Consider the following 13,598-nt stretch of genomic DNA (forward strand, 5'->3'; position numbering starts at 1 on the left):
GGATTGGCCCGGGATTTCCCAACCAAGAAATAGGGGGATTTCACCATGAATAGTGACACACACATAACAAGATCAATCAATCAACCATTACAATCCCTATGATTTGACATAATTACTGTGCTCTAATCTGCCCTACCCCGCATAGGGGGTTAATGAGGTCTGTTTGCACTTGATGGGATAGATTTCACTATAGCTACAAATTATTAATCAAGCAATACACAACTATTATAATCCCTATGATTTTATAATTTTAACTAGAGGTTAGTTTCGTAGACATTAAACCTTAAAAAGCCACAATAGTTTGAGGATTCGGCTTATTGTTCCCTTCAGCGTCCGACCAGAGCACGTTCTCGAAACCAACAGCCTTCAGCGTCGACTCCCACAAGTGCTCATCAGCCAAGCAATGCGTACGCCCGTCGTCAAAGCGCCACCACCCCTCAAGCAGCCCAAAAACCAGATCCAACCACGACAGCCTCGTCGTGAACTCGACAAGAACCACAAAGCCCCCGGGACAGAGCAGCTTGCGGATGTTGCCACAGGACTCCGCGAGGCTCCTGGTGGCGTGGACGCAGTTGGACGACAGCACGGCGTGGAACCGCCCGCACAGCTTCTCGGGGGGCGTCTTCTCAATGTCCAGCGGCACGAACTCGACGCTGCCCGGGGGCAGGTGGGCGTACCTCTTCTTCGCCTCGGCCAGGAAGGAGGACGAGATGTCCGTGTACGTGTACGTGAAGGGGACCGCGTTCTCGACGAGCTTGTCGAGCACGTACTTTGTCGTACCGCCGAGGCCGGCGCCGACCTCGAGGATCTCGACGCGGGACGCAACACCCGCGAACGCGCGCCCGATCATCTCGCAGGCGAACTTGGACGCGGCCACGAACATGGGCGCGTTGGTGTAGAACTCCTGCAGCAGGCCGCGGCTCTTGCCGAAGATGAGGCTGAGCGGCTCCATCGCCCCCGTGAGGCAGTCGGCCAGCTTGGAGCCCGCGACTTGGAGGAGTTCGTGCTCGCTGTTGTGGAGGGGGTGGTCTCGGATGAGCTGGTTGTAGATCGCCCACGAGGGTGTCTTGTCGACGGGCTGGTAGGTTCGGAGGAACCTGCCGTGCTGGGACTTGACCAGACCGCCGTCTTGGAGGATTTTGTAGATGATCTGGAGCAGATTTTGGTGCTTGGGGAGAGTGTTGCTGATTTCCAGAGCCTCTCCGGGCGCCAGCGCGTCTAGGTTGCAGCCCATCCGGGCCAGTGATTCGGTGACGAAGGCGAGGACCAACTGTTGCTGGGTAGGGAACACCTCGTCCCAGAACCCGGAGCATCCTGCCTCGTCGGAGAAGCCGAGGACGAGATCAGTGGAGTTCTTGAACGTGTCTCGAATCCTTTGAAGCGCTGCGGGGGACTCGGCAACTTGCGTTAGTTGCCGAGCTTTGTCCAGCGTCGATACCATTTTCTTGGCCAACTTCTGCACCAGAGGTCCCGTTTCGTTGGTGATCTGAGTGCCGTTGGTGTTAGTCAACCATTTTACAAGATTGGTGCGGAAGTCTCGGAGGGGTTCTTACCCTTGGACGCATCATGATGGAGAAATGGTCACCATCGACGACAAACGTCTCGACATCCCCAACCAACCTATCCCAACCTCTAGGACCAAACGAACTACGCTCCACGGTCAACCACTCCATCCAGTCCGGGTTAGCCTCCTTCTGTAGGCCGCTCTTGGCCGTCAGGATCTTGTCCGCCTCGATGACCTTGTCAGACAGCTTGTCGAAGAACCCGTTCCGGGCCCAGATGATGAACGTGTGCACCGGCCTGGCATGCGCCGGGAGGGGCACCGGGTCGTAGTTCATGACGCACTTGACGCAGCCCGCGACGTACGTCTTCTGCTCGAGCGTCAGGGGCCTCCGCTTGTCCGTCTCGGAAATGCTGTCGAAGATGCCCGTCATCTCGCAGACCTCGACGGTCACGTCCGGGATGCCCTGCAGCTTCTTCGGACACGCGGCGTCGAAGACGAGGAAGCTGTGGATCTGCTCGCCGCCCTCAACGAGCTGGCGCAGGGTCTCGTAGGCGAACATGCCGCCCACGGAGAAGCCGCCGATCATGTAGGGCCCGTGGGGCTGCACGGAGCGGATGGCGCGCGCGTAGATGGACCCGATCTGCTCCATGCTGCCCGTGAACTCAGACGCTCTGCCCAGAAAAGGCGCTTCAAGCGCGTAGACTGTCAGGTTCGGAGCTAGCTTGGGGAGGTGGAGGTAGACCGCTGCCGAACCGGAGCCGTCTGTGATGAGGAACAGGCGTTGTTGGCTCTGCGGGTGGCCCTGGAGGAGGACGACGTTGCTGTGGTACTCTTCAGGGTTAAAAGGCATCACCGGCGGAAGGACCACTTGAGGAAGAAGTTCCTCTGACGGATAAAGGGTGGAGTCGTCTAGCGAGAGTGAGCCTTTGCAGATGGTGACGGGGGAATTCGAGGGATATCACGGACCTTGGGAGTTGTCACTGGCAATAGTGCGGACCACTTGCGATACGGTCGCGCAGTCCGCGAGAAGAGAAGCCGGGAGCTCGGTTCCAGTCTGCTCCTTCACGGCTCCGATGATGGCAATGCTCATGAGAGAGTCGACGCCGATATCAGCGAGAGAGGTGTCCATGCCAATCTCGCTCGGATCGAGCCCGCTCTCCTTGGCGATGACAGAAAGAAGAATGTCCTTCATGTCGACACCCTCGAGGCCTGGGATGCCAGATATCGGGGAATCGGCGACTGGCAAAGTCGGCGGAGTCGAGATAGCGGACGATGGCGAATCCTGGGTAGAGGCGCCGCTCTCGTCGGTGGGCTCGTCAACGATATCCGCCGTCGAATCGTCAAAGTAGGCAATGAGCTCTGCTATCGTGGTCGGGCCGGCGATGAGGGTCGCCGGCAGTTCGATGTTCTGCTCCGACTTCAGTCTGGAGGTGATGGCGACCGTGAGGAGGGAGTCGACGCCCAAGTCCTCCAGTGTGGTGTGGTTCTCCACGTCCTCCAGCTGAGTCCCGACCTCGGCACTGATAACCTTCAGTACGGCGGAGAGTTGCTCGTGGTCCGGAGTTTCGCGACGGGAGACCTTTGCGGTTGGCTTATCGGTGGAGTTACTGGTCACTCGGGGCTGCTTGACTTCCTTCTCGACGGCAATCTTCTGCTCTGGCGGGGCAGCCTTGTTCTTGACCGGATCGGGTTGTGTTGCCGAAGGCAAGCCAAGCAGTTGGCGGAGGCGGGCTTTCTTCACCCGCTTGAACTTGAGACCCTCTCCGATGGCAACGGCACTGGTCTCGTCGAAGACGGTCGTTTCACAGACCACACTGCTGCCATTGTCCGAAATCTCCGCGCGGACGTAACAGAGGTACTGCCTCCCGCCTGTCAGCTCGTTGCTGAGCTTCAAGGCATCGCAACCGGTAGACATGTAAACCACGTCTGCCGGATTGGACGCATTGGAGTTGAGCAGGAAGCCAGCGGTTTGGGCGATGCTGTCCAGCCAGCAGGGGTCGTAGGTGAAAGATGACCCGGCCGGAGTCTCGCGCAGATCCAGTTTGAATGCAGCCTCGGTAAAAGACTGGTCGATGAACACCTCGTTGATGGACCAGTATTCGCTCGAGTAGTCCGTGATGGGAGAGAAGATCTTGTACACCATCTGCTTGAACAGCCGGTACACGGGACGTTGAGATGCGGGCTGCAAGAGCTCGGCGGATCTCGGCGCGACTAGGGCTCGTCGAGCTTTCCATTCGTCCTTCTGCGTCTGGTGGGGAGGTGCAATGACAAGCTCGCAGCGCGAGTGGTCCTTGTCCGAGCCGACGGTGACGACGAAGGTGTTGGACCCTGTCTTGGTGGTTGCGCGGACCGTGACGATCTGCGGGCTCGTCGACTGTGCCAGGAAAAGGGGCGAGAAGATGTCGAGTTTCTGCAAAACCATCTGCGCATCTGAACCACCTGGGCTCATCCGACCGTGCAGATAACGGGCTGCGCTCCAAGCCATCTCTTGATAAACGCCGCTGGGCGTGAGTGCGATGCCGACGACGTTGTGACCATCGATCAACTTGCGCAAAGTCGGCTCCTGGAGGTCGACCGAAAACTCGACCGTGCCGTTGTCCTTTGCGATGTCTTCGGACTCGAGACGGTGCAAGCAAGTGCCCAAGGACGCCTGTCCGGGACTCTGGGAACCCTGCAAGGACTTTGCCTTCATGTCTCTTTCGAGGGCTGCAACGCCACCGCGGTACTGGATCCAGAAGTCCTTGAGGTCGAAATGGTATGTCGGGAGGTCCAAGACGGACAAGCTGGGCTTGTAAGGACGGTGGAACTCTGCCCAGTCCACGGAGACGCCACTCGTGTAAGCTTCCGCGACAATTTGAGAAAGAGCCTCCCAAGTAGAGCTCGCGGATTGCAACGCCGGGAGAAGCTTGCAGGGGGCAGCGAGTGTGGACTTTGCCATTGAAAGACACATAGCGCCGGGCCCGGCCTCCACAATCAGGGTGTTGTTGGTGATGTATCCAGCATCACGAGCCGCCGTGATCGCCGTTTCAAAACGGACCGGTTTGCGAGTCTGCTCGGCCAGATAAGAGGCCGAGAAGACACCCTCCTTGTCGACCACCCGCCCAAGAAGAGTCGAGACCACCGGAATGGATGGTTTACAGAACTGGGCAGACTTGGCCACGGTCTGGTAGGCGTCGAGCATGGGGTCGAGCTGGGTTGAATGGAATGCGTAAGGAGTCGATAAGTAGGTCGACTTGATCGAATTGCCTTCTCTCAGCGTCGTGCGGAAGCGTTCCAAGGCCTCCATTTTACCGTTGACAACAACCGACACGGGGCTGTTGAAGCAGGCGATGGCGATGCCCGCCCCGGGGGTCTCGTCGATGAGAGTCTGGATCTTCTGCGCAGGTGCACTAATCGCCAACATACCATGGGTGTCTTTCACACACAGCTTCTCGACCAACTGAGCCCGCCGACCGACGAGGAGAAGAGTATCGGCGACCGTCAGCACACCTGCTGTACAGAGGGCCGCATACTCCCCCAAGCTGTGGCCGAGTACGGCGTTGGGAACAATGCCCCACGACTTGAGAAGCTGAGCGATTGCAATCTCCAGAGCCACGATGGCGAGATGTGTGCGCGTTGGGCTGGCTCCGTTCGACTGTTCTCTGAGAATGAGATCGATGAACGGCGGCAGGCCCAGGGTCTTGGCGATGTTGTTGAGTTCCAAGATCGACTGCTGCAACTGCGGGCATGAACCATAAAGATTCTTCGCAAGGCCGAAGAACTTGACCCCTTGTCCCGGAAAGACGAACACAATGGAGCCCTGGCCGACGCTGTTGACGACGTCGGTGGTCCTGCCAAGGTCTGAGGAAAGTGCCTTGATGAGGCCTTGTACACTCGATGCGCAGAAGGACGAGCGCAGAGGCTGATGGGACCTCCGTGCGGTCAGAGTGTAGGCGATGTTCTCGAGTCCCAAGTTCGGATACCTGACAAGGTAGTCGAGGAGCCGTTGTTTGTTGCCTCTGAGCGAAGATCGGGTCTTTGCCGAAACTGTAACAACTTGGAGGTTGCGAGGATCCTTGCCGATGATAGACCTTCGAGGCGGCTCTTCGATAACCATGCAAGTATTGCCACCCTGTGCGTAGCTATTAGTGCCACATTCAATAACACAAAGATAGATAAAACCCAAAACTTACAGTCGCGCCGAAGTTGCCAATCATGATTCTTCTTGGTTCTTTGTCGGTCATGAAAGGTTTCAATTCGCGAGCAATGTGAATGTTAGCTTTCTCCAGCGGGGGGAATTTGCTGTTGATTCTGGTTTTGATCCCAGCGTGAGGAGGTATGGCATTCTCCCGGAACATCATCAGTGCCTTGATAACAGAAGTAACGCCAGCTGCCTAGAAAGCAGAGGTTAGCACGCTTTGAACTCATGGAAAGGGTTCGAGATATACGTACTGCTTCGCCATGACCGACATTGGCTTTGATGCCGCCAACGTAGAGAGGGTTCGTAGGTTCGCGACCGGATGCAAACGTTGACACGACCGAGTTCATCTCGGTAACGTCCCCAGCCTGGGTTCCGGTTCCATGCATCTCGACGTATTGGATTTGGTCGGGTGTCAGATTGGCTTTACGCAAAACCTGCTTGTATAGTTTCTTCTGAGTCGGGCCGTGAGGCTGCGTGATGGACAGGGCGTTCGCCGAGTGGTTCGTCGCGATACCCCTGATGACGCCCTGGATGTTGTCTCCCGCTTGGATCGCATCCTCCAAACGCTTGAGAACAATAATGCCAACACCCTCCCCGCGACAGTAGCCATCGGCGGTCTCGTCGAAAGTCTTGCAGGAGCCCGTAGGGGAGACGAAGCCAGCTCGACTGAGGCCTGCCCAGAGATTCGGACCGGTCATGACGTTGGCTCCACCAGCCAAAGCCATGTCGCAGTCACGACCAAGGAGCGAAGCGCAGGCCAGCTCAATGGATGCCGCGCTGGAAGAACAAGCGGTGTCGAGGACATACGAAGGCCCCTCGAGCTTGAAGAAGTAGTTCAATCTTCCCGAGCCAAACGAACGAAGACCACCTGTGACAAAATACATGTCGATTTCCTGGCTGATGTTGTACTCTCGCCAGTCATCCGTCGTAAGCCCTACGAAGGACCCGACGTTGCCTCGATCCGGCTTGGCGTCGTATCTGTAGCCGGCTGTCTCGAGTGCTTCGTACGCTGCCATCAGCAGCAGCCGCTGGCATGGATCCGTCTGAGCAGCTTCGCGGGGAGACATGTTGAACATGAGGTTGTCGAAGTGACCTGGTTTGTCCAAGAAGCACCCGAAAGCAGAGAGGGTGGAGTTCGGGGTCTTGCCGGTTGGATCGCAGTGAAGGTCAACGTCGAAGCGATCTTTGGGCACCTGTGCAATGGAAGCAGAAGCCGTCAATACATGGTACTCGGAGGTGCAACGGAAAGCTCGACGTCTTTCTCACCTTTTTGTGGAGGTCTTTCCCTTGCACAAGAATATCCCAGAAGGCCTGGAGGTTGTCACCACCAGGAAATCTACCAGACATGCCAACAATGGCAATGGCATCCTGGGGTTCACCAGTCTCGGCAATCTCAGATAATTGGACCTTCGCATCTTTGAATCCGGACACAGCGAGGCACTTCTCCAGGAAGCCTCCCGCGTTAGAAGGGCCGAACACGTGAACCGAAAGCTTCGAGCCCGACGAACGATGAAGAGCTGAATCGAGGGTTTTTGACGGGAAGAGCTTTTCCTGGAAGATGTCATGAAGAGCTTGTCGCAGGAACTCGTACAGAGTCTCGCCGTCGTAGGCCGATCCGGTGGTCGGCGAGAAGAGCGTAGTCCCTTGAGGAATCCTGGTAGTGAACATAGGTGAAGTACCGATTATTGCGCCAACATCTGGAGCGGCGAGATGGGACGCATGGAAGGCGGTATATATGGGAAGGGATGTGCTCCGTACACCGTACATTGCCGTGGAGGACAGGAAGGACTGCAAGACAGACGGAGGTCCGCTGAGAGTCAACGTGGATCGCGATTCCGAACTGACGTAAATGTGCCTGTGGGCGAAGGTTGACTATGCAGTCACGTTAGAGATGTGCTCATTCAATGACGAGGGAAACTTGCTTGGTTCTGATGGAAAGCATCTATCTTTGAGCGTAGCTGTGTGGCGTCTTGCCCAAGGACGACCACTGACCAAACTCCGGATGTGGCTTCTATAGCCACGGAGCGACGGTACGCATGAAGTCCAAGCCTGATCGAAAGCAACACAATCTCTTGAGAAAGCCTTGTGGCATCGGCCAGGCTAGTCGAAGCTGCAGCAACTGTGGCGGGCAAAAGTCCCGTACAGAAGCCAACCAAGTGTCGTGCTGGACCTGGGCCATCGCTGCTAGATTGGAGGAGGCTTGGGGTCTTCTCAGCGCGGCTGGGAGCGCAAAAGGCTTTAGCAGTTTCCTCTACAAACCAGTTGTCTGAATCAACCACTTACTGAATGAGATCGCCGAGCTGTGCTATGCAGACCAGGACCGGTGACAAGATTGCTTGCGCAGCCGGATCGCTTCGGGCCTCTGCGAGCTCCGCGACGGTGTGAAATTCTGGTATCAACTTCCTGACACCTTCCTCGAGGGTCGACACACGTGTCCGGAGGTTGTTGCCTGCGTCGAGGAGGAACTTCTGAAGATTCCGCGAGGATTTCGCTTTCTGGGAAAGGTCGCGCAGGAAGGGACCAGTTTCGACAGTCTGGTCACCAAAAAAAAGGAGTTGATCCGACGCCATGCTGTATGATGCGCCTAAGGCAGCAAAGGTCAAAAGGTATCAATGTAGGTATTGTTCAACCAACTTTCTGGTTTGATGGGAGATATTTCGTATCAATATAGTCAGAGACACTCGAGACATGGACAACATCAATATTAACATAGCCTAAAGCGATAACAACATCGGATGAACACGACGCCTGTCATCGATCCTTGCAAGACGACCAGACACGCGGTATCAGGCGAACCGAACACCTGGTTGCACAGAGGAACCCCTAAGACTCGGTGGCTTGGCACCGCCAACGGTTCTTGGCCTTTCAAGTCGCCGATGCATCTTCGGAGCCTTCCGTGCTTCTGACACAGTCAGACATCAGCATTCGTGTTGTCTCGGACCCTCACGCCGTCAAGAGGCAGCCATATTGACAGCCCCGCTTACGGGCCAGTTTAACAATCTTCATTCTGGCCGGCGCTCTCTAAACTAGTCTGAACAAGCTCTGTCCCCGGGGACTACGCTTCATGATTGGTTGTACTCTACATACACCATGTGTTTATGTTCCCCTACGCTCTAGTTTCCCGATTAGTCTCCATGCCGATTCCTGCAAGACTTCGATATTCAAGCGATCCAAGTCCCCCTCGTCACCAATCAGCTCCGTCTGATTCAGGACCTTTAGTAACTTTTGGACAAGCAATGAAACCAGTTGGGTCCGCAGGAATGGAACATCTTCCTGGTCAATCGCATGACTTTCGATTCCTGTCTCCCAGCCTTGGCGGAAGTCCCCAGAAGTATTGTCAACCCGCGTGTGATACGTAGGCTCACACCAACTCCACCACGCTTCATCGCACATGGATAATATTACTTGGGCGAGCAGAAGAAACCGGGAAGCCAGCTGGCTCCCGTGGGTTTCGTTGCAGGCCACAATCCGTCGAACACCACCCAAAGCGCTCTTATTCCAATCCATTATCTGCTCAAATGAGGCTGAAGTGGCCTGCGGATTATGTGTGCTGGCCAGCGGTCTGGCGGCAAGTATTTCCCCCAGCACCTCGTCGCATGGGCAACTGCGAGGACTAGGATAGTGATTCGGTTGGAGTCGTTCCAGGCTGTTGGCCTCCGTAAGGCCGTATTCTTGCTCTTGACAGTCAAGAGCATGTTTCCTCGAATTATCATATCTCAAGTCCGAAGCATGGGAGCTACTCTGACTTGGTGTCAAGGTGCCCAGGAAGTAATTCTCTCCCGACGCAACGCCACCTCCGGAACTCTGCCTGATCAGGTGTGTCAATATCTAAGGAAAACCGCCATCTCTCGTCCGAGGGCTTCGTCAAACTCGCGGAGACTTACTCGGAATCGGCGAACAGGAGCGACGAAAGTTCGACCGGACAGTCCAGGATAGTCGCATCATGCATTCCCTCGGGTCTTTCCCGATCCAGCTGCAGTCGCGGTTTGTGTTTCGAGCCCCTAGCGCGGCCCATTGGCATCGGCCGGCTGCGCTTGCACACGATGTTCCTTTGCTGGCATCGGCGGCAAACCAAGGCTCCGCCAAAGTCACACCTCACTTTGTCTTGGTGGCAACGATCGCATGATGCCCGAACGGGCCCGGTAGTCTGGTTTGAGGCCCCAACCATCGGAAGTGGAAATCGGCGTCGGTGCCTGTGGTGAGAGGCGAGAGTCGGGTGTGTATTATTACGATAGCTACTGATCACTGTAGGATCGTTGGGGGCACACCACACATGAAATTGGGACACATATCAGTAATTAACGGCGAGACACATCGCAACCAAGACTCCGCTGCCGACGTGGGAGTTCCAGACTCTCGACAGGACGTCAGCATTGGCAACGCTAATTCGGGTTTGAATGGTCTGATAGACTGTTTAGTGACTTTGATTTCGCTGCGGTCAGGGTTCACTCAGCCAATGCAACCTCCCACCTGTTTCCGTGATCCATCAAGTTTGTCTAGCCTCCAGGGGTGCCGTGACCTAGCGCCCGCATCGCCACCAAGCCGGCCCAGATAGCTATCTGTGGTAACTCGCTACTCTCGTATGCAGCTCGGATACACCGTCCCATCGTAAAGTGCAAGCGATCCAACCATGAGCTTCAACTGGTTCCAGAACGGCCGAACTAATGGCGACGTATCCACTCCGGTCAACAACTTGAGTCGGACAACCTCGCCTTTCAATGGCCGACGACGAAACGTGCCCAGCATCGCGCAGGGTGATGTGGATGCGTGGGAACGAAGTGAACGAAGAGACGGACCCCCCCCCACATCATCGCAAGTCCGCAACGGCTGCCGATTTGCTTGATTGCGCGCGTTGAAGCCGCTACTTACTGTAGCCTGTCGGCCCTAGTCGAGGTACGATCCTGTCCAACCCATGTCATTTGATGGTTTGATCGAGTTTTAGGTTACGCCTCTTTGCACAACGCTTCAAAGTCATAAAGTCTTACTGAGGTTCAGGGAAGGGAGTCACATCACATGTAGACATCTGATGACCACAGGAGAGGAGTCCGCTACCGCCAATCCGAGTCAATTAGCTCATCTACGGCATTTGTTTCTGATGTCAGAGTCTCATTTGGTCCATCATTCTGCAGAAATCTCAAGACTACCAGCCAAGGAACAACACATGGCGATTAAGCTCATTCGACGAGCATCGTGTGCATAGTTGTGGTTGTCGACTTACCGCATGCTTTGCCGACGTCATTCCTTGGCGTAATCCTGAAGGATTCGCTTGGCGCTGCAACTACGGGCCGCCTTTCCCCCTCACCGGGACATAGGACGATAGCTACTACTACGACCACCCTCCAGAGTCTGCCGTCACGGTGTGTGGGCTACTATGTCCCTGATAAGGCTTAGATCAGATGGGTTCCCGGTTCCCAGAAAGCCGCCGAGGAGGCATTTCAACGGAGCGCATGTGCCTGCCGCATCCGCCTAAATGTGGTGTGTGGCACCTCGTAGAGCCCAAAACGGACCAATGTACGGATAACATCAAGACAAGTCGCCGAAGACTAGTGGGTTGTGTAGGCCAGGACCCTGGTCCCCGACGATTCTTCGGCTTACTTAAGCGACAATATGCATCTGTCCTCTATATGTGACGTGAGAATCACTTGGCATCGACGTTTGTGGCCAGAACCAATGTCGTGAGGTCAGCTTGAACCATTGGAATCCAAGGCTATACTTGAGTGCGCAGGTGTACAAAGGGAGCACCGACGAAAGGGCAGCTTCATCTATTATCACGTCACTTCCTTGCAGTTTCTGTACGTAGAGATCATTGGATTTATTTACTACGATCGTTTCGGGTGCAATAATTTGCTCTTGAAATCAGAATCAAACGAGAATGGCCTCCCCCACGACCATTTCTCGGCTCGCTGAGTCCATCTTCAGCAACACCAAGATTGTGGACTCCTACCTTAAAGCCAATGATCTCCCGAGCCCGTCTTTCGACGCTGACGGACCGACAAACTTGAAAATCGACGCAGAATCAGCCGAGAATGCTCGTGTCAAGGTGTTAGAGTCCACTTTGGAGTTGTTTGATCTCTTACAAGGCCCTGCAGCCATTCTTCGACCTGTTGTAAGTCAAGAGGCCGACGAGCTTTCATCTCCCTTGACCCGTGGCTGACTAGTCAATCCCCACACTCAGGCGTATGGCACTAGTTTGCAGGCCATCTCGAGATGGGATATCCCAAACAAGGTCCCGCTTGACAAGGAAATAAGCTTCACCGAGCTGGCCCATCTCTGCGATGTTCATGAGACGGACATCCGTCGTATCCTTCGCTATGCCATGGTCTATCACCGTCTTTTCTGTGAGCCTCGGCCGGGCTTCGTCGCGCACTCTCTCGCTTCCAAGAGACTGGTCCAGGAACCTTCCATGGCGGACGGGCTCTGGCTGCTCGGCGATCATGTCTTCGGCACGGCCGCGAGGACCGTCGATGCTCTCGAAAAGTTCAAAGATCAAGAGCCCAGCCACACGGCAATGGCCATATTGAAGGGTAAAGAGCAAAGCGGATACGACGCGATGAAGGAGGACCCCCAGTTTGCGAGGAAGTTCGCCAAGGCGATGATGTCTTTTGCGAACCGTTCCGAGAGTGCCCCGCGAGTGAGCCTCGTGTACCCGGAGCTGTGGGCTTCGCTGGGCAAAGGCACCGTCGTTGATGTGGGTGGCTCGCGGGGTGCTGATGCCATACACTTGGCGAGCAAGTATCCCGATCTCAACTTCATCGTCCAGGACTTGCCCCCGATGATAGCCGGGGCGGAAGCTGCCGTTCCGGCCGAGCTGAAGGGTCGGATCAGGTTTATGCCGTACGACTTCTTCACGCCACAGACCCAGGCGGCGGACGCGTACATGATCAAACAGTGTTTCCACAACTGGCCGGATCACTACTGCGTTCGCATCATCAGGAACCAAATTCCGTTGATGAAGCCTGGTTGTCGACTCATCGTCATTGACAGCCTGGTCCCTGAGCCGGGAACTATGTCTTTAATGGCTGAACGGATGGTCAGGTATGGTTTTTGCCTTCTGTGTGGTTATTGGCTTGTGCTCGTGGATCGGAGCTAACAACAGTTGCAACACAGGGCTTTCGACATGCTCATGCTTACCCAGGGACACGGTCGCGAGCGAGAGGGGGTTGAGTGGATCGAGTTGTTCAAGCAGGCTGACCCGAGATTCAAAATAAGAGCCATGAAGCCCATTTCCAAAGCAGCAGACTTTGGCCCGGCCACGGGACTGATAGAAGTCATTTGGCAAGGCTGATGGTGGGTTCATGTCGTTATAGGCCTGAGACTTTTACTGTCGTCCAAATGATTTATCTGAATCCGGCGCGATGGCATCATGGCATACTTATACAAATCACCTCGTGACAAACGGATCCTTGGATATAAATTGAAACGACAAAGATACATGTAGTTGTGATCTCACTTTGACTTCTCAACCTACGCAGTATAGAAAGAATTGATCCTCAGCGGAATGCAACATTAGTCCAAGCGTGGGTGTGGCTGGATGATGTCTTTATGAAGAAATGAACACGAGCGCGCTCGGGCATCTTTACAAGACGTCCTCAGAGATTAAGATGAGGATTAGTAAGAACGACCGTACTGCCTAATCGACGGTAATATCATTTTGACCACATATCGAAGGGGCGCAAGTGTGGCGACTGAGGAAAACCAACCTTTTATGTTTTGTCTGCTAGACGTTGATGCAAACTCCAACAACACAAATTTCCAGCAGACTACGAATGATCACCAACCTCAAGGATTATGCTGGAATAAAAGTGTGTGATGAACCGCAGCGTCTGGTCATTATAGAGAGAAGTAGTTGTTCTATTAAGAATCTACGTATGAGCCGGAGAAGTGGTAAAAATACCCTTCTCGCATGGTCTGTGC

The 13,598-nt window shown here is 55.0% G+C and overlaps 2 protein-coding genes across 2 annotated transcripts; one reads left to right on the forward strand and one right to left on the reverse strand.

Annotated features, from left to right (window-relative positions):
* Positions 1-283: 283 nt before the first annotated feature.
* GLRG_03507 (beta-ketoacyl synthase domain-containing protein) lies at positions 284-7,352 on the reverse strand (the record flags this gene model as incomplete). Its single annotated transcript, XM_008094192.1, has 5 exons — positions 284-1,486; positions 1,554-2,335; positions 2,471-5,615; positions 5,936-6,877; positions 6,951-7,352. The coding sequence occupies 5 exons, from the start codon at positions 7,350-7,352 to the stop codon at positions 284-286; spliced, it is 6,474 nt and encodes a 2,157-aa protein (XP_008092383.1).
* A 4,204-nt stretch (positions 7,353-11,556) lies between these two features.
* Positions 11,557-12,969, forward strand: GLRG_03508 (O-methyltransferase; the record flags this gene model as incomplete). The annotated part of the gene is made up of 3 exons (XM_008094193.1): positions 11,557-11,790; positions 11,860-12,719; positions 12,792-12,969. The coding sequence occupies 3 exons, from the start codon at positions 11,557-11,559 to the stop codon at positions 12,967-12,969; spliced, it is 1,272 nt and encodes a 423-aa protein (XP_008092384.1).
* Positions 12,970-13,598: the final 629 nt, after the last annotated feature.

This window comes from Colletotrichum graminicola (genome assembly GCF_000149035.1).
Source record: "Colletotrichum graminicola M1.001 genomic scaffold supercont1.10, whole genome shotgun sequence".
Classification (NCBI taxonomy): domain Eukaryota; kingdom Fungi; phylum Ascomycota; class Sordariomycetes; order Glomerellales; family Glomerellaceae; genus Colletotrichum; species Colletotrichum graminicola.